At 40.5% G+C, this 25620-nt stretch overlaps 1 protein-coding gene across 3 annotated transcripts; it reads right to left on the bottom strand.

The window, feature by feature from the left end:
- Positions 1–5025: 5025 nt before the first annotated feature.
- On the bottom strand, positions 5026–25474 carry LOC125440104 (kynurenine/alpha-aminoadipate aminotransferase, mitochondrial-like). Of its 3 annotated transcripts, none has more exons than XM_048509677.1 (14): positions 25209–25474; positions 23320–23443; positions 21841–22006; positions 19312–19444; positions 18683–18757; positions 17053–17262; positions 15476–15541; positions 14096–14178; positions 12701–12797; positions 12389–12450; positions 10896–10960; positions 7635–7741; positions 7057–7158; positions 5026–5170 (listed from the first exon to the last, which is right to left on the bottom strand). In XM_048509677.1, the coding sequence occupies exons 2-14, from the start codon at positions 23384–23386 to the stop codon at positions 5126–5128; spliced, it is 1278 nt and encodes a 425-aa protein (XP_048365634.1). In that variant the 5' UTR covers positions 23387–23443; positions 25209–25474; the 3' UTR covers positions 5026–5125. The 3 variants fall into 3 exon arrangements, with proteins under 3 accessions (XP_048365634.1, XP_048365633.1, XP_048365635.1); XM_048509676.1 differs by having other exon boundaries at positions 25302–25474; XM_048509678.1 differs by lacking the exon at positions 25209–25474 and having other exon boundaries at positions 23320–23469.
- Positions 25475–25620: the final 146 nt, after the last annotated feature.

The following is a 25620-nucleotide window of genomic DNA, read 5'->3' as shown; positions in this document are numbered from 1 at the left end:
ATGGGAGCAAAATATGCACAAAATACTTACTTTTGGTACATTTACCTTGTACTAGAATTTAAAGTTATTTGTCACACAAACCTATGCTTTGAACTGAGTTATAGGTTTTTTCCTATGCATATCTCATAACACCATGACAGAAATAGGACTATTAAAAATTGATGCCAAAGTGAACCACCTCTTCAATAATGCTGCTTCACTTCCAAAATGGCCATGGTTTAGTGACAGAATGAAAGTTGCAGTTAGTTTCACATCAGTAATATTTTAAGGTCCATTAGCTTAGCCTAAGTGGCAGCTCTGGTACATGTGACTTTATACTTGTGCAATATCTCACTGAAACCATGCAAAGTAGCTGTCCAGTTTAAGGAGAGGCTGTCTGGGTCCAAAGTCACACGAGTAAGGTTTTTTTTTTTTTGCTTCACTTGCATTATGCTTCAACAAGGCTTCAATACTTTGTTGTTGTTGAGGATCTTTTAGGGTTGCCAGGTGTCCCTTAGCTACTGGGTGGAGGGTAGAAGGCGGGGAAAGAAAGAACAGTTGCCAGCTCCAGCTTCAGAAACTCCTGGAGATTTGAGAGTGGACCCTAGGGAGAACAGGAATCTCACTGAAGTATAATGCTACAGAGTCCACCCTCTGAAGTGTTCATTTTCTCCAGGGCAAATGATCTCTGTGGTCTGGAAATTAGCTCTAATTCTGGGGGATCCTCAGCTCCCATGAGGAGGCTGATATCTGTAGGGCCTTTACAGAGGTTCATGTGAGTAGCAACTTGCTGGGCCTTAATAGTCAAGAGAGTTGTTCTGTTGGTTAGTTGAAATAATATTTAATTCTGTTCATTGATCTGTGTGGTACCTTTTCCTTTGATTTCCAGATGACTGGTACTCTGGCTTCAGGGGATTTCTTCAGTAAAAGGAAAGGAATTTACATACTATGAGCAACATGTACTGGCATATCTGCACATTCCTTCTTTAATCTGTCCCTCAAGCAGAGGCGTAGCTACCATGGGGACATCCGGGGACAAGTGCCCCGGGCGCCACCTTGTGGTGGGCGCAAAAATTGCAGGCTCGTTTATGGCTTTTTCTATTTTTCAGGTTTTTTCCATTTTTGGCCTGCAGGGGGCGCAGTTTTTCGGCTAGCGGCACCAAAATTTCAGAGTATTGTCAGGTGGCTCTCCTGATGATACCAGCCAAGTTTGGTGAAGTTTGGTTCAGGGGGTCCAAAGTTATGGACCCCCAAAATGGGTGACCCCATACTCCATTGTTTCCAATGGGAGCTAATAGTAAATGGGGCTACCATTTTGAGGGTCCATAACTTTGGACCCCCTGAATCAAACTTCACTAAACCTAGGTGGTATCATAAGGATAGTCTCCTGCTGATACCACCCAGGTTTGGTGAAGGTTGGTTCAGGGGGTCCCAAAGGATGGACCCCAGACTAAAGTGCCCCATTCCCCATTGTTTCCAATGGGAGCTAATGGTAGATGTGGCTACCCTTTCGAGGGTCCATAACTTTGGGCTTCCTGAACCAAACTTCACTAAACCTGGGTGGTTTCATCAGGAGAGTCTTCTGAAGATAGCCTACAAGTTTGGTACTGTTAGCTTAAACATTGCTCCCCTGACAGGCACCCTCAAATTTTCCCCAGGTTCTCTCTTTAAATCCACCTCTAGAGTGGATTTAAAGTGAGAATCTGGGCTCCCTAGATTAAAAAAAACATTGAAAGTATTGTTGAAGGCTTTCAAAACTAGATTCAACTGGTAGTTGTGAGTTTTACAAGCTGTGTGGCCGTGGTCTGGTAGATCTTGTTCCTAACGTTTTGCCTGCATCTGTGGCTGGCATCTTCAGGGGTGTATCACAGAGAGAAGTCTGTTATAAGAGAAGGCTGGACATAGTGTATAATAGACTTCTCTCTGTGATACACCTCTGAAGATACCAGCCACAGATGCAGGTGAAACATTAGGAACAAGATATACCAGACTACGGCCATGCAGCCCAGAAAACCCACAGTAATCAACATTAAAAGTGATGCTGTTTGGGATGGGGAATCTACCCTGAAACAGCATCACTTTCAATGTTGTTTAAACTAGGGAGCCCAGAGTCTCCCCTTAAGGTGGATTTAAAAGGAGAATCTGGGATCTGTAGTTTAAACAACACTAAAAGTGATGCTGTTTCAGGGTGGTTTCCCCACCTTCAAAAAATAGCATCACTTTCAATGTTGTTTAAACTAGGGAGCCCTGGGTGTGTTCAGATTTGTGTGTTGGGGCCTGTTCTATAATGTGATGGTGACTTTGAGATGACCTGGTGCAAAAAATGTTGTTTGGTTGTGGTGGGGGAGGGACGCTGCCCATATGGGGGGGGGGGCGCAAAACTCAGATTATGCCCCGGGCTCCATTTACCCTAGCTACACCCCTGCCCTCAAGTATGGCTGTAAGTGTGTTTTCATTCACAAACTTCCTTGTTTGTATGTTGGAGATATTTTATTTTGATGATCTCTAATGAAACAGATAGAATTTAGATTTTTACCCCTTTTTTCCATGTCAAAGAACTTCCATTTGATTTATTATATTGATACTTGAAGTGTATAGAGCTGACGAGCTGGGTTACTGGCAATAACTCCAAGATCTTTTCTTATGGGGCTCTTGCATCTTTAGAAAATGAAGGTATATTTAGAATCATACCAGAAGCATAGTTGTGCTAATCTATTTCAGTAAAATTAAACAAAAGTCTAGTGGCGCCTTAAAGACTGGAAAATACTTTCCAGTATGAGCTTTCATGCATAACACACTTCATCAGATGCATGAAGAATCATGAATATTTTCCTCCAAATTAAATTATATTGCAACTAATGGCATTTATTTCTATGTGAGCTTCAAATATAACTCTTCCTATAGTTTTCGGTGTGAACAGGTATGGATGGAATATAATCTTCAGGAAATAATTTGATTTTTCTCCCTAAAATATCCATACTGAATTCACAACCATCTTTAATGTCTTTGTATCAACCCTGTGCAGCTGATATGCAGGTTTTCTGGAGAGTACAAGGCTGGTGGCCTATACTGGTCCTTCTTTACAGGTCACTTAATTGCAATTTACAGTTGATGTTACACACATTCAGAGATACTGACCATCCAGTACCAGATTTAAAAGAATTTTGAAGATTCCAGTTGTCTGTTCAACTAGTATAAAAGAAATATGATTGGATTAAAGATGCTTTTTGAAAAAAATTAAAATTAAAATTAATTAAAACATTTTTAATTTTCAATTGGAGAGAAATTAGTTCTTGATCTATATTTCCAGGCATTTTTTTTGTAGTTCTGATGCATTTCTCTGTTTAAAAGATACACCAGACTAGTACAAACTTTTATTGAGAGATTTGGGCCAGCTTCATGCCAAGTTTTTGTTTTTCAGTGATATAAGCTTGCCACCTGCTGGTAATACTGTATAAGTTTTCATGTTTTTAAAATACAGTACTTTTAAAAAAATAAAATGTTATCAAAACCCTTCTGTTCTCCTGGACATTTTAAGGGCTTGAGTATGCTTGTCATGTTTGCACAGGAACTATGCACGAAACATCAAAGTACACACTGTTAATTTATGCATTATTTTAATTTTGTTAATGCACTCATACCTGTATTGAGTCTAAGCCTATAAAGTGGTCTATAAATACTCTAAATAATTAAATACTCACAAAATGTGGAGTAACATACTGAACGAGTGTGTTCCTTTTCTTTCCTATGTTTCTCTGATCAATACAGCTTGAGCAATGACTAGAAGAATACTAAAGTCATTTCTAAAGGAAAATAGGACACTGAAAATTCGCAAGTGATAAGGTCATATTTGGATCACTGTATAGCATCAGGTAAGGAATAACATCCCTTTGAAAATTATTAAACAATAAGTGTGATAAAAAGGTAAAACTGAGTGATTCCTAACAACAGTAAAAAAATGAGCATTCCAATATTTTATGAGATAAGGCATAAACTTTACCCTGGCCACAAGGACAAAGATGACCTGAATATGAAATATTACAAAACCTTCCATGCAGGTGACTTTGGGCAATCACATTTCTCAGAACTCTCTCAGCCCACATGGAGGCAGGCAATGGCAACCTGCCCCAGAACCTCTCTTTGTAATCTTATGGGGTCTTTGTAACCAGTTTGTAACTGCACTTCGTAACTGCACTTCCCACCAATATTGCCATAGAAAGTCAAAGACCAAGATGTGCTACTGGATTTGGCTTCAGTTCCCCTCCACTGTAGCCATCACCCTTGTCTTTTCATTGCTCTTTAGTAACCCAAGGGGATACCTGGGCTCTAACATCTTAGAGAAGGTGCCTGGGAGTGAACATGTCAACTTCCCATGTCATTTCTTCATTCCAGAGGTCAACCAGAGTATCAACAGGAAGATTCCCTAGAGCCACCAGAAAGGCATTTTGATCCATGTGTAATAAGAAGTGATACTAAGAAGTTACAGATAATCCTAAACTTTTCCTCCATAGATAAAAAGCAGCTTAGGGAATATGATTCTGAGCTGGAAAGTGTTCTGCTATATACCTATACCTGTCTCCATTGCTGTCTACACCTGTCTCCATTGCTGACACCACAAAAGAGTTTAAACCAGTGGCCACCACTTTTACAGAGGGCCCATTAGATGGAGGCAGTGCAAAGTTATAGTGTTAGGAATGTTGTATTCCTACATTTGAAGTGAAAATGTGTGGATCTAGTTAATAGTTGCTCTGGAAAAGTATAAAATGGAAGTCTAGACTAGGGAGAAAAGGTTTTTTCCTATTCTTGAGTTTGTCTTAACACAACTTGCTATTTTGTCTTAGATAATTCATCTTTTAAACTGATTTTCCCTGGCTGGAAATAGGGGATAAAATAAGTAAAATTGGTGCAGTGCTTGGAAAATGAATTTGTATCCCAAGAAAGTGCCAGACTGTATATTTCTAAGGAAACGTAGGCCATGGTAATACTGTCTTTACAAAAGCAGCTGTCAGATATTGATAATAATGATTCATTGTGGAAGGGGTGAAATAAATGATTTATTTAACAGCATGCTCAGTGAAATTAAAGGCACAGCTTTTGAATGTCAGTCTGTGAAGATTTTTCCACAAGTACTGCTTTGTCAAAGACTTCATTCAATTTCTTCCCTTATAAGTTCGGCCAACTTCTGGAATCCCTAAATAAAAGAACAAATAAACATTTTTAAATACAAAAGAAGTGTCATAGGTCACTGAGAAGAGAAGAATGAACTACCAATGCATGCAAACAGCCCTGTCACTTTCTTCTTTCAGCTACATACCCTTGAAGATAAATAAAGTCAATTCATTTTAAAGAAATACAGAACAGGCAGGTTTGTTTTGCTTGGAGCAACCAGCTAATTTAAAGGAACAATTGTAACTTAAAAAACATTTCGGTGGTAGTACTATTAGTTAATTAAACATTCTTTTGAACAAATTAACTCTTTTTTATACTGAAAGAATACAAAGCCAACATTTTTGCAGCATTTTCTTATTACAAATGTATCCAGTATAGCAAATATTTTGAGGTTTTTGATTAAGTTTCTTTTGTTTACAGTAAAAAAACATTTATTGTTTTGAAGTACACTGTAAAAGCAGCACTCAAGCATGCAGCATCCTTATACACTACTATAGCTACAGAAACCATGCCACATAAAAAGTTGGGAGGATACTTGGTACCACTGGGCAGGGGCCCACCAGGTAATTTTCCTATAAATTAAATGGCCAATCGGCTGCTAACTGTAAAAAACATTCATTGCTAAAAAATGTTTTAAGCATATTTTAAAAAATTAGCAGTTATGAACAGTAGAAGTAGGATGAACTGAGTTGTTTAGGAAGCCATATGTGCTGTTCAATAGATGCCTCTGACAGTTGTACAACTGTATTCTTCTGTCAGATAGGGCAAAATATCAATGGACAAGATGAGTGGAAATAGCATTTTACGAAGAAAAAATACAGACCTATTTTGGCCTTTAAGGGAGAACTGATCAGGCCCAGGCCTGACTAACTGAAGTGGGAGGTAAATAAAAAGTAGGTTGCTGAATGGCTGAGAAGGAGAGAATGAGGCAGGGAAGGGAGAGGATGTGGAGGTTGCCAGTAGGAAGGAAAGGGGAAATAGTATGGGGAGGAGGATACAGGGAAAAGTGAGGTGCCACTTCATAAGTCATTGAGTGTTCCCTACAATGCAAATAGGTCTGGTCTAGCAGCCAGAACCACACAACTGGATCAGTTTTCCTAGACAGAGGCTGGGCCAGGGGTGGGAAGATTAAGACATGGAGATGGATAAAGGTAGGCTGGCTGTTAAATAAAGAGATAGAGTTACCAACTCCAGGTTAGGAAATTCCTAGAAATGGGGGGGGGGGGGAGCCTGAAAATGGTGGGATTTGATGATTGGAGTCACCTCATAGGGGTATGATGCCATAGACACCATCTTCCAAAGCAGCTATTTCTTCCATAGAAAACAGGGTTGGTGCTGGGTCTTCACCCTAAAGTTGCCAACTCCAGGTTGGAGAATTCCTAATGATTTTTGGGTAGAGCCTGGGGAGGGAAGTATTTGGGGAGGGGATGGACATCAGTGGTGTATAATATCATACAGTCTACCCTCCAAAGCAGACATTTTTTCCAGAGGAATTGATCTGTGCAGTTAGGAGATCAGTTGTAATTCCATGAGATCTCCAGGCCTCACCAGAAGGTTGACAAGTCTTTCTCCCCAGAGCTGGTGTTTGCCCCACTGAGTGACAACAAAGGACAGACTGTATGTTCCCTCAAAGGGTCAAATAACATGACTTCTGTAGTGCATTTGAGACCAGAAAATGACAAACAGGGAAAGCTTTCTCACAATTGCCATACATTACATCCCAGATCCAAATTCAGGTTCCCCTGGCTGTTATTTACCACTTTAAAATACTGTAGAGATCTATTAATGAAAACAAGTTTCTTATCTCGCTTGGCCTCAACTCTGTGCTGGACTGGAATCATGTTCAGACATTAAGATCCCTTCAAACAAATTTTCTTTATGACCACTGATAGAATAAACTATACTTGCCTGGTCCATTTGATCTGGAGAAGCAAAAGAAAAGGAAGCCCTGATGTAGGGACTAGGTTTTGAAGAATCAGTCATAAAACCTCTCCCAGGAAGCAAAACCACCTAAAAATATTCAAAACTTTTAGTATTAGTGTACATCTACCTTTTAAAATAACGATTTATCAACCATGGATTAATTTTTTTGTTCACCTTACTTTGCCTTTATCAATTCATGCCCATCACCAATAACTTGCAGCCTAACAGCTGATCAGTCTAGCACAATAGTGTGGTCTCCTGGCTTCTTCATGCCTTCTCCCATCTACAGCATGCAAACATAATTCCAAGGGAACCTTTTATGCATTGGGTGGAATTCAAGAGTGCTCTTCCTTTGGTGGAATCTTCTGTTGACCTTTGGGTCCAACCCATTAACATAAACTAACAATGTTATTCTTTTTAAGTTCCCGCTCCTGTGCTAAAAATGGCAACATGGTGCCCAGTTGCATGAACTCACTGTGGGACCCAAGCACTCACACCAAATAGGGCAAACTTTATCTTGCAAGACCATATTTATTTTAAATCTAGTAATAAAAATTCCCTACCCCTTTCTCCATTGCTTTTTTTGTTATCATCTCGTGTGTATCAGAAATCCCCTTAATTTTAATCCACAGAAATAGTCCAGCTTCAGGAGTATACCATTCTGCTAAATCTGGAAGAGAAAGTAGGACACTTGTGAAAGAACGCTAATGAGATTATTAAGCATTTGAGTTGGCAGAGGAACACTTTGGCATGAACAGCTCTTCAACCAGGTGTTCAAACAGTTTATGTCAGAATTTGGTGCTCATTGTAAGCCAATTAGTAGTTGTTTAAGATAATGCTGCATGTGTATTTATTTTTTAGCACACCTTGTTCTGGGCCACTTCACATGATGTGAGCTGCTGTTCACATGGAGTCAAGTGGACATGTCACAGCTGGGTGTCAGGTTGTCACTTACAAACCTACTGCTTCACTCTTCGCCTAGAGTAGCACTCGTCCACTGGAACTGCTGAAGATTCTCAGCACTGGTTTTATGAACTGACCTAGAGTTTTACCTTTACAATGCCCCCTCCCTCCCCCCGGCGCAAAAACCAGTATCAGAAGAACTTTATTACAACAGTAGCTCTTTTAATATAATCTTGAAAATTCAATGGAAGAAGTCAGGATAATCTTGTAATTATTGATTATCTGAAGTCCTAGCAGTCATTGTGTTGCACCCGGTATTGTCTATTCTCCATTGTATAGGAGGAAAACCTATTACAGTTTGATCAGAATGCTAATCTAACTGCCAGACTTTCCTTAGAATCTCAAATGATGTCTGGTACCTCTAATACTCCCATCCTATATGACTCATAGTTTCTCTATCCCAGCATGCTGTTTCGAAGCTCCTGCCTACACAGTCATAGAAGCCTATATAGTCAGACTACTGCTTTTAGACAGTACGCTAACGATTGCATGAGCTTATCTGTAAGAGCTGGTATATGTGTTGTCTTGATTTTGCTGCAGCCATTTTTAGGTTGACATTAACTCTGCTCATAATAACATTATTTTTAAGTTAGAAGAAGAAGCGTTTGGATTTATACCCTGCCTTTCTCTCCTGTAAGGAAACTCAAGGCAGTTTACAAACTCATTTTTCCTCCTCTCCCCACAACAGACATCTTGTGAGGTAGGTGGGGCTGAGAGAGTTTTGAGATAACTGTGACAAGCCCAAGGTCACCCAGCAGGCTTCATCTGTTGGAGTGGGGAAACAAACCTGGTTCTCCAGATTAGAATCCACCTGATCTTACCACTACACCACACTGGCACTATAATGATGCACCCACTCCTTGCCCATGATTATCCAAGAGGCAGTGAGGGATCTGCATAACAGTGAGAAATAAGGTTGGTAGAGGGGGAAAAAATTCGGCCCCAGTTCGGGTTTGGGCTTAGTTCGGGTGTATGGGGTCGGATCCGCCAAATTCGGAGCCTGTCAGGCTCGGATACACCCGAACTTGCATTGTCATCCGAGATTCTCGGATGCGTTTTTATTTTTTTGGCTGTTTTTTGCGTTTTGGCCTGCAGGGGGTGCATTTTTAGAGGTATTGGCACCAAAATTTCAGGGTGTCTTTAGGAGACTCTCATGATGATATCTCCCAAGTTTGGTGCAGTTTGGTTTAGGGGGTCCAGAGTTATGGACCCACAAAGGGGGTGCCCCTATCCCCCATTGTTTCCAATGGGAGCAAATAGTGGATGGGGCTACCCATTTGAGGGTCCACAACTTTGTCCCCCCTAAACCAAACTGCACCAAACATGGAGGGTATCATAATGAGAGTCTTCTAAGGATACCCTGAAATTTTGGTGCAGATAGGTCCAGAAATACGCCCCCAGAGGCACCCCTAGAAATTTGGAGGGGATTCATTGTTCTGGTTGTATTTTCCAGCAGTTCTTCAGCAGTAGTGCCGTAGGGCAGCCCTGTGCTGGGCTGGCCTGCTACTGTTCTCTTTGACTTCATTCAGTTATGCTGGAAGCAGCAGCAAGTGGGTGAGTGCAGTCTATTTTTGGGGTGGAGGGGGGTTATTTGGTGTGGGGGATGGAGTGGGGCGCCGGAGGGGTGTGTGTGTGTGTCTCCCCCCCCGCATTCTTGCCGGCTAGGTGTGGAGTTTCTCGTTTTCCCTTCCCCTGCTTGTGTTTTTTTTATGAATGAATGGAGTGTGCCTGAAGGATTTTTGGGGTGGAGGGGGGTTATTTGGTGGGGGGGATGGAGTGGGACGCCAGAGGGGTGTGTGTGTGTGTCTCCCCCCCCCCATTCTTGCCGGCTAGGTGTGGAGTTTCCCGTTTTCCCTTCCCCTGCTTGTGTTTTTTTTATGAATGGAGTGTGTGTGTCCCGATCTTCCGCACGTTTTTCTTTGTGGGGGTGGGGGGTGGGGGGTCCCGCCTGTACTGCCCTTGCAGGGCTTGTGTTGTGTGTGTTTTTTCTTTTGCGGGGGGATCTCGCCCGCACTGCCCTTACAGGGCTTGTTTCGCCTGCAATTTTTTTCTTTTGGGGGATCCCGCTCGCACTGCAAGGGCTTGTTTCACACGCGGTTTTTTTCTTTTGGGGGATCCCGCTCGCACTGCCCTTGCAGGGCTAGTCTCGCGCGCGGTGTTTTTCTTTTGGGGGGATCCCGCTTGCACTGCCCTTGCAGGGCTAGTCTCACACGCGGTTTTTTCCTCTTTTTGTGGGGGATCCCAGCCGGGCTGCCCTTGCAGGGCTTGACTTGTGCGTGCCGCATGGGGTATTTTCCCCGGCTCGGGCCAACACGGTTCAAGTGAACTGCCGCTCCGAACTCCAGAGGGTGCAGGCTCAGGTAAGCAGTGCCCGACCCTCCCCCGAACACCACATGGCTCGGCCGACCCTGCGGGTCGGCCGAACCGAACTGCCAACCCTAGTGAGAAATCATGTGTTCATGACTTGGCTTGGAAAGCTTTCATCCACCCACTTTGGGGTGTGTCTGGTGATGGCACAAAAAGAATGATAAACTATACTGCAAATAGTCTTGGATGACATTGCAAAGATGAAGTGCGCATTTGACATACATGTAAATGGACAGAAATGCAATAAGAACCCAAAGTTCATGGGGAAGGAAATAACCCTTCAAAACCTATAGTCCAAATTGAGGATTCATAGAATGTTAAGTAGTTCAAGCACCCTGGTTCTATGCCCATTTCATGGAAATATTAAATCTACTTCCTCAATGTTGATTATGGGTTCTTGCCTGCAATTTTCCTGGGATCACTGTATAGTAAATCTAGCATGAATAAAAACAATATACTAGTTGTCACTCAGACCATGTCTACCTGTACCTGACCTTTCAGCCATTTGTCTGCTGCAGCAAGCATTAGGTCCCTCTGTTTTCTGTACGATGTTGCCACTCTAGAAGTAAACAGTCAATGTACACATTCTTAGAGAACAAAAGTAGGGATTGTGAGTCAGACTTAGCATTTCCATTATATTTTAACTTGCAAGTGACACACACAACACTAATATAGGAGGAAAGCATTTCAGACAGAACTCTCTCTCTGTATTTAGATGGCTACTGTCAAGAACCCCTGGACCAGAAGATGGGGATGCAACATTTTGTGCTACAATTGTATTTGTGCTACAATTGTATATATTTTTTCTAATGCATGTAGATTGTTCAGTGTGAATTTTATATTCACCACAAAGGGATTTCCCTTTGCATATATATCATTTTTCATTTTGTTGGAAAATAGCTTGGAGAATGCACAATCCATCCAAAGTTAAGCACTTTCTATTGTTAAGCATGTTCGAGTGCCATGCAACTGGTAGGTTTAAGTGTGCTTAATTCTGCTTTGCATTGTGCTTCCTAAAATTTAGTGATAATGTGCTTAACGGTACCATCGCCATCTTTATTGCAGTTACAGCTTTTTAAGTTAGTCAACGTCAGTGGGTTTAGAAAGGTATAACTATGAAGTACAACTATTTCCATTTGAAAGGTGTAACTATGCAGTACAACTATTTCCATTTGAGAAAAAAAGAATGTAAAAGTTCTCTAAATGAGAACTCGTGTGGTACAGTGGTTAGAATGTCAGGCTAGCATCTAGGAGACCCAGGTCTGAATCCTTGCTATGCCATGGAGACTCGCTGGATGACCTTTGCCCCCCCCCCCCCCCCAAACCTACTTTATACAGTTGCCATGAAGATAAAGGAGTGGAGAATGATGCATGCCTCTGTGGGGAAAAACAATATCTAACCAATACTGCAGAACAGTTTCTTCACTACCCTTCCATATATATACATTCTGATGCCTTGATGCTGGGATAGGGGTGAAAAGTTGGTTATAAATAACCAAAAATTGAACTTCTTTGTGACAAAAGTAAATCAAATTAATGGGGGCGGGGGAATGTACACTGAAGTTAACAATGGTCATCTTCTTGATTCTGGCTCATATTGGTTTGCTTTAAATTATTGCTTGTGATTTGTTGTTGTGACTGCTGCATTAGTGTGAGGTCTGTTTTAATGCAGTTTGTTTTCATGTGGGATTATTTTGGGCAGATAGGTTGTTTCAATTTCCCCTAAGTTGCTTCAATCACCTTTAACACAGAAGGAAGCACAGAAAAGATTTAATTTTTTTAAGTAACTATTTATTGTGTTTATTGCCCACCGTTCTCTTTGAGACTCAAGACAGATCACGTCAATATTTATTTAAATCCTATTACATTGTTTATTCAATGTAATAGGATTTAAATAAATAAATTTTGACCTTTATTGATGAGGTTGATATAGACAGTATTTTCAGCCTTGGCCTTTGTACATCTAGCATTTTGATTAATCCCTTACCTGTCTATATGGTCCAGGAAACCTTTTTGTCCCCATTTCTTAAGGAGCTGTAATAGGATAACCTGCAAAAGAAAGTACCATACATCTAAATCAATACCATAAATAAATCTGTAGAAACTATTCTATAAAGTATGGGACTTCAGTGAGCATTCCAGTTGCGTAAAAGTCTTGCTACCCAAAACAGCGATGGCAATATTATTGTATCTATGTTCAGAAAGAACATGCACCAAGATAGAATGAATCCCTAAATAAGCATGCACAGGAATGCAACCTCAGTTCTGAACACCAATCACAAATATGACTAATGTTTACCTGTGTAAAAGTGCTTGGTTGCATTGTTGAGACCTGGGTGTGTAGAATAATCTTGTCAATAAGTGGTGCGGGTCCTGTTACAAAGCCTATTCTGAATCTGAAGAAGGTATAAGAATTAGTGTAGCATAGATAGCCCAGTAATGTATGTAATGCGTAAGTCAGTACTGCTTCGTAATCTGACAAATGGAGTTTTTCAGGACATCTGAGAGGTCTTTGAACTGCTATTACTTGCAACACTGTTATTGAACTGTTATTACTTGCAGTTTCCATGCATGTGCTTTGATTGTCTCATCAGCAAATGATACTATAGATAATGGATTCATGAGATATTAGTGGCTAAGAAGCCACTGTTAAGTTATGGCATACTATGGCCTTCAACAGCTGTTGCAGAGGTAGAGTTAAGATAATTTAACTGGAGCATGCGTGTACATGTTATATCCCAGTCAGAAGGTGGGAGAGGGGTGTTTCAGAGAAGGAACTCAAGATAAAGATAAAGAGTTAGCGAGTTAAGAATCCGATGTCCCTATTTATCCCTGGGGAGTCCATTGTTCTGAAGTTGTGAGTGAACTGAGGTTCACCAATTGTGAACTGTACTATCCTCTTGAAGCTTCTCTGGCCCCTTCCGCACATGCAGAATAATGCGTTTTCAAATCACTTTCACAACTGTTTGCAAGTGGATTTTGCTATTCCGCCCAGCTTCGAAGAGCATCGAAAGCAGTTTGAAAGTGCATTATTCTGCATGTGTGGAAGGAGCCTCTGTTTGAGGACTACTTTAGGTCAGCAGTGGAATGACCTGGATGATTAAAATGTCTTCCCACTGTTTTTTGTGTGTTGGATTTCTGTCTGTTTATTTTTTTGCATAGAAACTGTGTAGAGGGTGGAAGGGCACTGCTGAAATTTGATATCATATATAATATTGGAAGATAAACAGAGAAGCTTCAAGGGGAGATTGCAATGTAAGTTTGCTGAACTTGAGCTCATTCATAACTGGAGAAGAAAAAGGGAAGGAGTGTTAGTTTTCTGGTATCTGGGCAGGGGATAGGGTCATAGAGGTAAGGTGATGGCAGCAACAGAAGTAGAGACTATAGTCCACCCAATCTACCTCATCTCACCTCACCTCACCGCACCATAAAGCTGGCCATGATTTATCACTAGCCTAGTTACTCATTAATTTACTGAGTTGCTTTATTAACATATTTTGACAATTTTGTTTAGTAAAATGCCCACAGGAATTTGCTCTACAAGGCAGTGAAATCATAGGAAACTCTATAGTTATCTGTGGACCATTACAGTTGGTAATATTTGACAGATCCATGATACTGTTAAGTGGTTTCATAAGGGTGATTAGTATGTCGCTGCTGGTGAGCATGTTCAATGTTTTAATACTTCACTCACCCAGAAGAGATAGTTTTAGAGAAAGAATCACATCTGATGACTCGACCATCAGTGTCCAGGGAAAGAAATGATGGTGCTATTGTCTGAAAAGACACAAAACCCTGTATAACTAAAACTAAAAACTTCCATTAAAAAGCAAATGTTTTGGTTCCTTATCATTGTGTAGATGAGATGAGATTAAAAGTGATAAGCTTTCCCTGAAAAGTATAAGAGATATTTTTTGCTGCCTCCATGGAAAAGAGATTTCCTTCTTTCCTGTATGCTGCTTGCAAGATGAATCAAGATTGACTGATGATGTTATTGACACTTATCACTGTGCCACACTTAGGCCAAGTATGTATAGAACCTTCTAGGTTCCCAAGGCAGCTTTTCAAGGGACCTGAGAACTTCTCTCCTACAAAGGCTCAATGGACCAGATTTGGTTGAACTCCTTCATGTATACACTGCATTTCACTCATACAAAATGTATTTACAAAAGTGAATATCCAAGTTCCATCACTGGCATGACTATACATTTTAAAATGTTCATGTGTATGTGGAAAACTTGTCATACTGATAAATCTTTGTCCTAAAATCTGAATGTCTTTATCTATGGGACAGCATAATTTTCCAATGTAGTACACTATCAAATGATTCAATTCCAACAGAAATAGTGCTGCTCTTTATGTTGGAAGGTATATAAAAAGTCAATGGCTTGGATTCCAAGCCTTGTTTCTGTTTGTGTCTTTCTTCATCCATAGCGCATAGATAGTCCTCCATTGTGTATCACCTTGCTCCAGTGCTAGCTGCTTTTTGGCTCTCTGAAAGATGGCAGGCCTGCATGAATTGAAACTCTTGGTGTTGGAAATACATGTACCACAGCAGAGGATCACCTCTGCCATGGAAAATGGTGAAATACAGACAGAAACAAGACTTAGGATACAAACCATTGGTTTTTGGAGGCAAGTTTAAGATTTCTTACAATATAAAAAGCAACACAAGACCATCATGGAGCTTCAACTAGCAACCTTGAGGATCTGGAAACATAGGGCTGCAGGTTACAAGAGTGCATGAAAGGCAGTTCCAACAGGAACATTAACACAGCAGTCCATAAAATTACTAGTTAGGTAACATTAGGTAGTCCATTCAGTGTATTTTGCTGTTCTAAAGATGGTCAGATCAGCTGTCCTCTTTCTTTCTGGGAAACTTATTATTAAGCAGATTACCATGTCTACCCCAATATCTCCCAGCTACTGGCCTTCATCCAACCAAATTCTAAAATGCTCTCCTGCCTTTACTCCTGATAAGATTTAAAATCAAAGAGCTAAAAGTATATTCCTTTTCGTCAAGAAAAAAAAAGCATATGACAACATGCAAAGTAGGGAATGGGTGTATTTTTACCTTTTCATACTGGAGAAAATAGTATGGGTCATCTTCTACTATAAGGAAGTTGTATTCTTTAGCAAGCTAAAAAAATCCAACAACAACAGAAATTTATTGTGGGAAAAATTTCAATGAATTCAAAAGATTCCATCAACAAGTCAAAGAGACAGTGTTTCCATCAAAATGTTAATAATGTCCATGGATTGTCAGGGTTGACCAAAAGTTCACATCCCACATTTTTATATTTACATTTTATTTTTAGTTCCTTGGGACTGGTAGAACTGTGGGCAGACAAAAAATCAGCATAAATATTGTTTAAAATAAATAAATGTAATTAAGTTAATGTAAAGCACATTAGGACTTGCAGATCTTGAACTGCTGATTTGGTCACTCCATCTTCACCTGCTAGGAAGTGAGAAGAGGTGGGCTTTGACCTCTGGTTGGCATAAAGAGAGAGTCAGTCAGCATTCATACCTGGAATCTGGCACAGAAAGAGAGGTTAGCCCAAGGAAGGGGCATATATGGGCATGTGTCAAGCAGACTCTCCTTCTTTTGAAAACCAAAGTGATTTTGGAGTTGGCGAATGGGCTTTGCCATCTGTAGAAATTTTTAGGAGGTGTGAAAGGCCTTTTTATTTCCTCAGGATTTTAAGAGTTATTTGTCAAGGCGCAAATCCAGCGATATTCTTAGGGAGAAAGGTTAAGCAGGGTTTTTATGTTTTTTAGATTTAGAGTCCCATCTGAGGGGGGAGGAGAGGCTGAGTCTGCCTGTGGGAGTGGTATGTGGCTGCACTAGTGGATTTACCCTCCCCAGGGCTTTTATCCAGTGGAGACGCAATTCTGCTGGTGTGCAACTGCCACGGCCTTTCCCAGCACTTGAACATGGTGCTGGACACGACACCAGTGTCCAGGCTCTACTGCCACAGATGCCAGCTTAGTGGAAGCGGGCTGGGGGCATGACCGGGGAAGGAGCTGACATTAGTCAGCTTCCCTCCAGCCATTCACTGCATCATGCTAGCAGACGGGTCCTCTGACTTCTGCCACCAAAAAGTGTGGTCTACATCTGTTAAGGCCAATGGGGATTTCTCGGCAGTAGGGAAGCTGTTTTGTTTTACCAGCTTCCTCAAGCCACTGGGAAGCCTCTTTGGGGGCAGTGATGTGGCACGGCTGTGGTGCATGGCCCCTTGGATGGGGCTGCTAGAGTTGTAAGCTTCTTGAGTCACTGAGAAAAGGTGGGTCATAAACGTTTCAATAAATATTTAAGCAAATTTGTCAACATACATGTCTGCTGCATACATATGCACAGTGCACAGTTGCAAAACTGGCAAAAAATTAAAAATAGTTTAACTTAAAAAAATAAAGACAAGAGCTGAAGATAGGGACAAAGTCCAGCAGCCAGCAACAACTCTTCTACACTGGCCAACATGTCCAGTTGTCAAGTCTGTCACTCGAGGAAGTGTCTTTCATCTGCTGCTTTAATTCACAATTTTGTTCCTACAAAGACATCACTGTAGACAGCCGATCACTTCTGCCTGGTGGAAATTCTGCCTTTGCTTCTGCTTGCAAGTGATGATAATTTCCAGCCCTGTAAATTACCTGGTAAATCTTCTTTTTGCGTTCTGCTGTCAAGGAGCTTCCGGAAGGATTGCCGCCATTTGGAACGGTATACAGGAGCTTTGGGGTCTTGCCATTGAGTTTATGGATATTTTCAGGTCTCCATCTGGAAAGAATATCCTTCAATGCTTTTGGAATAATACCATGTTCATCACTAGGGACGACGATAATGTTGCAATCCAGTGGCCGGAGCTGTTTGTGAAAAGAAAGATGGCATCACACATAACTCAATATTCATGCAATGGAAACCATAGTTATAATGATTGATTCTGAAATGTAACATGCAGGTGGCAGACAAAGATCTGTTGGTGACAGTGGCAGGCATGCAAAGTCACATGCAGGAGTACTCAAGGGAAGTGTCAGCTGATTAGAGAAAATGATGGCTGGGATGGGACCTAGTTCCTAAATCTCATTGGCTCATTCCGCACATGCAAAATAATGCACTTTCAAACTGCTTTCAGTGCTCTTTGAAGCTGTGCGGGATAGCAAAATCCACTTGCAAACAGTTGTGAAAGTGGTTTGAAAACGCATTATTTTGTGTGTGCGGAAGGGGCCTTTGAGAAGTTTAGGAATTCAAATCTGAGATTCTAACTGGCCACACTGGATTTGTTGTCCTGTTTATTAAGCCCTTTGCCCAGCCCCAAACCAACATTTACTTTAATCTATTTACAACTCAAAATAAACAAACAAAAATTGCATAAAGAAACTTCCTGGCTCAGTACAGCTTGCTGAAAATTGGATCCTACTAATGAATTTTGCATCATGTAACATACCATGTTTATACTTATGCTTTGCTTCTATTTTTAGACTTCTGGTTGGTTCTACAGTCCTAACCATATTGCATTATTCATTGAATGTCTCATCTGTCAATTGTATTGACTCACTCTGTGTAATTCAACTTGAGTCCAGATGAGAAAGGCGAACTATAAATAACACATATAAATAAATAAACAAAAATACAAAATCTCTTGTTAAAAAGTCTTGGGTGGGAGATCCTGGATAGCTGCAACTAGTCATAGTACACAGTACATAAATCAGTGATGGCAAACCTTTTCGAGACTGAGTGCCCAAATTGCAACCCAAAACCCACTTATTCATCATAAAGTGCCAATACTGAGGTTTTAGTTTAGAAAAAACGGTTGGCTTTGAGGTGTGTGTTACTCGGGAGTAAGCTTGGTGGTAGTCAGTGGCTTTGCTTTGAAGCAACCGTCCAACTCTTCCTACGGGTGAATCACAACCCTGTAGGAGGGTTTGCTCAGAAGCAAGTCCCATTGCCAGCAACCGAGCTTACTCCCAGGTAAAGGATTGCGCTGTAGTTCTTCGCATGAAAATCAGTGGGGTTTAACAGTGCTTAACAGGGTTACCTACACTGCTTCCCCAAAACTAGGTCATAGGTTTAATGCTAATAATCGAGATGTGTGTGTGTGTAGGGGGGGTAGGGGACTCTGTGAATGCCCACAGAGAAGGCTCTGAGTGCCACCTCTGGCACCCATGCCATAGGTTCGCCATCACTGACATAAATGAATGGTCTGACCTGTTACAAAGCACCTTCAAGAGTCCATAGGTTCACCCAGGCACTTTTGATACGTACAGAGCCTTAAAAATTACTCACCCCCGTCAGGGTTGCAGAATAGTTTGGCTCATCCATAAGGATATTATCTCCTGGGTTGATAAGCATATCAAAAATCTACAAGATAAGAAAGAAAAGCTTCAGAAATATAGGCCATTTTGCCATACTGACAGGACCATTTGTGTTCCAGATTTTAGTTTGGGTATCCCTCATCACATTTTGTTGCTCTAGCCCAACAATTCATAAATCATGACACAGAACAAGTGTTGTTTCAGAGGGTATCTATGCTGATACCTGACAAAAGGAGCGTTGACTCTCAAACGTTTATGCTCTAAAAATCATGTTGAACTCTATGGTGCTACTGAAAAAAATGAAATAATTGTCAAAAACACAGTCAGCTTTTTTCTCCAATATGAACATACTAGTCAGAAAAGGGAGCTAATAATTAATAAAGCATAGACAAATGTTAAAAAATATTGAAAAATGTTGAAAAAAAGTCTTGAATGAGCAAGATTTCAACCCCAAAGGTACAGGGAGAGTAGTATTCTGTTCTTGCACGTTGTTGCTCAGCTAGGCTTAGATGTTTGAGTGCAAGTGCTGTAATCCCCTTGTTGATGAGTGATTTAATTGCCAAAGCACAATTTTTCTGTTGATATTTAAATTGCCCAGACCTTATTAAGTCCATCCTGGCTCCCGGATGTGATAGATATCTTCATTTGTCCATTCTCAGGAGTGTACTTGGCTGTTGGTGGGTCATGAATTTTCATTTGTAAGTCTTCTAACCATGACACTAGTTCTTGAATTCTGACAAAGAAGAATGTACTTTCTTTTCAGTATTCTGTACTGTACACAAAATATAGACCTTCATTTTAGCGTAGAATAAAAATATGATGTACACAGGATTTTGTCTTATACCTGAGTCAGACTACTGATCTATCAAGGTCAATACTATCCATTCTGGGCTTTTCTGCATGATTCATTTAAAATATTTTGAGACAGGAAATAATAGTTGGGCAGGAAACATAAGACACCTCCTGAGCTCCTCACAGCCAGGCAGGAAACATCTTGCAGATGACTTGAGGGGAAAAAAGTCCACCTTTCAGCATCTTTAAAATAAGATGGATTGCCCTGAAATAAGGATGTCCTAAAGACATCTTGGGTAAAGAGCTATGCAGAGTTCTTCTGTACAAGGCACCTGTTTTTGCTTCCAAAGATTGTCTTATTTGTGCTGTGCAGAATGAGCCAGTGTTTCTTTTTACCTACTGCTTAAACCTTTTTACTGGAGATGCTAGGGACTGAATTCAGAGCCATCTGCATGTAAAGCAGATTTTCTACCACTGAGCCACCGCCCCTCCTTAATCAAGGTGAATAACCAAGCAGAGATAAATGCTGAAGGCTTTTCTTAGACATATAGGAGAAACACTTATTTCTGGGGAGTAGGAACGTATTCATTAAAATTATTTGACAAGACAAAGGTCAGTAATTTGGCTAAACAACTGGAAGGCCAGACTTTCACAGACTCATTCCCACTCCTACCAAAGAATCATTAATTGTTTTATATTTGCCTGACTTGTGTTGAGACAGGATGAAATATATTTCTAAACTCATTTATACTTGTCGGGTAAAAGCACAGTTCGATCTTCGGAGATGCTGTATTTACCTTGGATGAAAATAGAAATACTATGGAGATCTCTCAGTCTGTAAATGATAAATTGCACATGCAACCACAATTTGGATCAAGATCAGGGAGTTTAAAGTTTCAAGCTCCACTCAGTTTTGCTAATTGAAACAGGACTCCCCACATTGCTAGAAGCAGTTTAAAAGGGAAACAAGTCCCTGTTGAGAGGAAAGATTGATGCTCTATGCTTTTGCATCTCCTTGTTCAGATCCACAAAGCCCCTAAGGCCTCAGAAGTGAGAGGGGAGAAGGTTACATTGAACACCATGATCCTCCTCCTCCTCCTCTCTAACCTTCCTCCTTGCTGGTTTAGGAGCAATGGACTGGCATGTCCTCATAGGTTTGCTCCTTCCCTCTTATAAAGGCCTCCCCCCCTTGACAGGATTGGCCCATCCCCCAGGGGTCTATCCCTGTTTACCCCACAAGACTTGTCACCTAAACGTCAACATCTACTGTGTCTGTTTCTATCCCACCTTCCAGCTATATAACTGTTTGGGTGTTAAAGGCCCACTAGCCTAGTTGAAGTCTTGAGACATGCCTTGGGCTCAGCCAGTTGCGTGGCCAGTGATACTAGAAACTAGGAACATCCAACAAAATTGTCTAGGAATAGGCTCAAAACACACAAAAGGAAATAGTTTTTTACACAACACATAATTCATGGGATGTAGTGATAGTTTCTAACTTAGATGACTTTAAAAGTTTTAGAAAAAGTCAAGGGGGACAGGCTTTTTGATGGTTATAGGCCATGGTAAAGTGAATATCCAACTTCAAAAGCAGGCATTTTGAATAGCAGATAGTGGGATCAAAGAATTGATGTCTGTATGTCCTGAAGGTGTCTTTCTGATTCCTGTTGAAAACAGGATTTTGAACTAAAAGGGCTCTTACTGTGCAATCCAAAGTGGTGTGTGTGTGTGTGTGTGTGTGTGTGTGTGTGTGTGTGTGTGAGAGAGAGAGAGAGAGAGAGAGAGAGAGAGAGAGAGAGAGAGAGAGAGAGAAGTGGCATAGACACTGGAACAGACAGACTTACCCTGACAGCAGGGCATCATGGCACAAGAACCAGCAAGTGGTTGTCCACGCCATTGCTCCTGTGCTGCAGGAGGCTGCACCAATGTTCTGGAGACATTCCAAATGAGTTTCACTCAGGAATGCCCACTACTACCAGCAGCTGACTCACACTACCAAAAAGTATGGCATTAAGTCAGTCTTCCCTATGGGATTTTTCAGTTGGCCGGGATTCTTTTTGTTTTCCCCCCTTCCTGCACCACTTGAAGCCCCTTTGGTTTTATGGTTGGGTACACTCACAGTGTCATCCCAGGTTGCTCTACCCCGCCCCCCCCCGCCCCTTGATTGGACTTCTAGTCTTATCTGGCAGGACAGTTGCATTCTTATGCAGAGTCCCGGGTATCCTGGAAGTAAAGTAACTCACTGCATGCTCTAGGCCCAGGAACAGACATATTTATTCTTTTGGGACTAAAGTGAGTTTAGAAAAATGAAACAAAGTAATGTATGATTTTGATGAATACCCTTCTGCAGCATTATATTGGAGAGCAATCTTCATCAGCTCTTCACCTATTTCAATGGTAGTTCCATCAATAAGCGTGATACTTGCTGTTTTTATCGGGAAATAGTCAGCATTCGGCATACCCCCAGCAAGCATGATTAAGGAGGACATCATCTTTGCCAGCTCTTCTATTGTTAACAAAAAGAAGAATAATTAAGAAATTGCAAGAACTCTCTTATATAAATCAAAAGTAGTTTAATGAGATACAAAATACAACAGTAAATGTTGCTTTTATTCCCTGTGAACCAGTACTAGTTTTTTGTACTTAACGAACAGGTACAAACATAATTTGTGAGGCATAGGAGAACAATAAATATAGCAATAATTATCGATAGCTATTGTTTACCCAATTGTGCTGTTTTGTCACATAAGGACATATGCTGGGATTGAAGGTGATTGAAGGAAAGATGTGTATGAAGCTCAAGCATGGGATGGCTGGGTGCACTGCATCAAGAGATCCTACTATGGTATGGTTGATTGCATCATTTCTTGATATACTTGAAAGATTGCCTCCTTCCATATTGTCCAGCCCACCGTGTAAGATCTGCCTCACAAGCCCTGCTCTCTATGGCCCAGTCTAGGTAAGAGACAGATGGTAAGAAAAGAGGCATCTCAGTAGAGGCATCTCAGTTACGGAATGCTCTTACCCTTGAAGCTTGCCTAGTGCCTGCATTGCTTTCTTTTAGGCTCCAGATCAAAATGTTTCAGTTCTCCCAGGTTTAAGGATTTGACTTTAACACTACTTTAGACTAGAAATTGTTTTTAAGCTATCAGTCTTTTTATGGTTGATGCTTTTTTATGCTGGGCTGAGTTTTTAATACTGGATTTTAATATCTTTTAATGTTTTGTTTTTATCGTTTTTATATTATAAGCTACTTCAGGCATGTTCTTAGAGAGGGAGCATAACATTTTTCTAAATAAATAAATTACAGACGGAAAGAGAAATGTTTCTTTCAAGACACACGTGGTTAGATATATGGGTTAGGATCATGTGTATATACGTGGAAGTTGATGTTATAAATTTATTCCAGGCTCACAGAGAATATGCTTGGGCCCTGAGATTGTATTGGGATAGTACAACAGGAAACGAGGAATTCCCTTAAATAAATAATGTATTCTGACACTGAATCATACACATTTTGCTTTGTGGTTGTTTTATATTCCAGTCAAATGTTCAAAAATTATCAAAGAGAATATTATAGATGAATACACAAAAGTCTAGATGTTTTAGCGACATAAAAGATAGAGTTACAATAAGACACTGTAGTTTTTTCTTGGTTTTGACTATTTTAAATCTTAACTGCACGTTTACATGAGGTAACATTTGATAGTAAACTGCTGCAGCAAGTCTGTTGTTTCAAACCGTCTCTTTCCAGTGCCTTAATAGTAGTAGTACATGGAAGCCACATCAAATCAGGCAAAAGCTATGGAAAATACTCACTGGTCAGTCTTAAAGGATTTGTTTGCCTTGCTGCGCTTCTTTTGGACAGGAAATGGGAGTAATCCATATTGGTCAGGCATGCAGCTGTTGGCTTTCAAAACATCATCAGAAATTGGAAATAGAACTTGGGAGCAAATGGAGAAACATTTAATTTTTATGACATTTCTGACATCTTTCTTCACACAGAGAATATTTTAATGCTTTGGGCTCATCTGCTCATCTGTTCTACTTCATAAATCACCAGATTTCTTTGAAGATGAAATGTTAACTCTGGAGGGTAATACACAAATGTCATGTAACCCTGAATAATTCTTTAAAAGGGGAAAGTTACGATACATTCCTAGGTGGTGTTACTCTAGTCTAAGCCTTGAGAGACACAACGTCAAAAGAGATTTTTATATTGCACACAGGATTGACAAAATTTAAATCCAAAGGTTTTACCAAGTGACAGAGGGTGTTTTAATCTAAAATAGTCTTTTATCGTTCCAACAACCCTCTTCAGAAATAATTTACATTATGCTCAATATGACTTGTTCCCAGGTTATAAAAATGTGAAGCAGAGGCAAGAAAATTCAGGAAAAAGGATCACCTCTAAATTTTCTTCAAAGGAAATATGAGGAATTTGGGGTAGTGCAGTTTTTTTAATGATATATTTTCTATTTCGGAATGGGTGACAAAAATTTCAGCCAAAGCTCTACTGACATAAAAATGTGGATGCCCTGTAAACATTTTCATATACGAAAAAATAGTCAGTTTTTAATACCCTGTTTTTCTCTACCACAAGGAGTCTCAAAGCTCTTCCCTCTCCTTCACACACACACACACAACAGGCACCTTGTGAGGTAAGTGGAACTGAGAGAATCACCAAACAAGTGGAAAAGCAGGGAATCCAACCAGGTTCTCCAGATTAGAGCTTGTTGCTCTTAACCACTACACTTGTTCAACAAATATAAGACAATTGTAGCATTAGTAAATGATAATTTCTGTACATACTGATGACATACACATTTTTGCATTTAGACAGTGCTGACTGTACTCTTTGTGAGTGAGTCATGCCAGGTTTTTTTGCATGTACACTGTTGATTGCCTTCACCTGTTGACATTCAAACTAAGAGGCAATCAATATGTGACATTTGTCATGTGTTCTCCGCAGGAACTTGTAGCCATATGCTAGCAGCCAGTGCCCATGGACAATTCTCTCTAGAAGTGCCATGCAGCCCCCAGTTCTAGTGGGAATAGTGGCTTGGGGGAGGGGAGAAGAGGGACTCCCCCCCCCCATTTTCCCAACTGAAGGATAAACCCAATGCATGATTAAAAATAGCTCTGTGTCTAAAGGACTAGCAAGCAAAAGAGTAGAATTACCGGTAACAAGAAAGTAACTGATAGCATGAACCTTGACAGTAGTGCCTAAGTCTACCCCTTTTATGATCAAAGCAACATAACTGATGATAAAATCAGTGGCTGAGCACAGACTGAAAATTTGGATGCAGATGATTTCTGATTGTCGGTGTTGGTGGGAGAAATTGAGTGGGCCATATATTTAGTTCTATCTGCTTTCTTTGACCAAGAAACTAAATACATGTATATAAGGAACCAAATATAAATTTATTTATTTTACAAAAAAAAATGTACCTTATGTCTCTGCCCTCACCATTTAAAGCATACGTAATGAAATCACACTTTAAACTATTAAAATCACTCCCTAAGTACACATCATCAAAACAATAAGTAGACTTAAGTACATACAAAGACATTAAAATTAAAACATAAAATATATTTTTCAGGTTGGGTTTCGCTAGGACAAATAGATTTAAAAACTGCTCTTGCTTACTTTCACTGAGCTGGTAGACTATTTAGTAGCTGACAGATATTAACATTCAAACACTTACTGGCAGAATCTAGTGTCCACAGCCTGATCAAAGGGATGATCACCAAAGACAGTGACTGCTTTCGTGATGGGTGGCTTTATAGCACATACTTACTAGGCAGTGATCACTTCCTGGTCAAGAGTGACCTTGTTCATTCATACATGTTCCCGGTAGCTCTTAGAAGAAAATGGATTTTCTCAGGGCATAAATATAGTAGGGCAAGAGGAGGGTGACCAAGTCCCTCACTACACTGTTTTCTTGCAGCTGCTGGTACTTGGATTCTGGGAGATTTGGATTTATAGCCTAGCCAAGAGTGTGACTACTAAGCTCCAATGAAACTCTTTCTAACGATGGGGTTGGTCCCATTGTCTCAGCCACTCAGTGCATTCCATGTCCCTGATAAGTCTTTGAGGGATCTAAAAGAATGTGTGGG

Source organism: Sphaerodactylus townsendi, linkage group LG10, assembly GCF_021028975.2.
Source record: "Sphaerodactylus townsendi isolate TG3544 linkage group LG10, MPM_Stown_v2.3, whole genome shotgun sequence".
In the NCBI taxonomy this organism is placed as follows: Eukaryota; Metazoa; Chordata; class Lepidosauria; order Squamata; family Sphaerodactylidae; genus Sphaerodactylus; species Sphaerodactylus townsendi.
Note: the sequence above shows the minus strand (reverse complement) of the source record. Positions and strands in the feature narration are given on the sequence as shown.

Coding starts and splice junctions, on each gene's coding strand:
- LOC125440104 (XM_048509677.1), bottom strand. CDS start 23,386: ATGGATTACTCCCATTTCCTGTCCAAAAGAAGCGCAGCAAGGCAAACA. Junction 12,798..14,095: donor TCTAAAACTATCTCTTCTGG/GTGAGTGAAGTA, acceptor TACCTTCTTCAG/ATTCAGAATAGGCTTTGTAA. Junction 10,961..12,388: donor TTCCTGGACCATATAGACAG/GTAAGGGATTAA, acceptor GTTTACTTCTAG/AGTGGCAACATCGTACAGAA.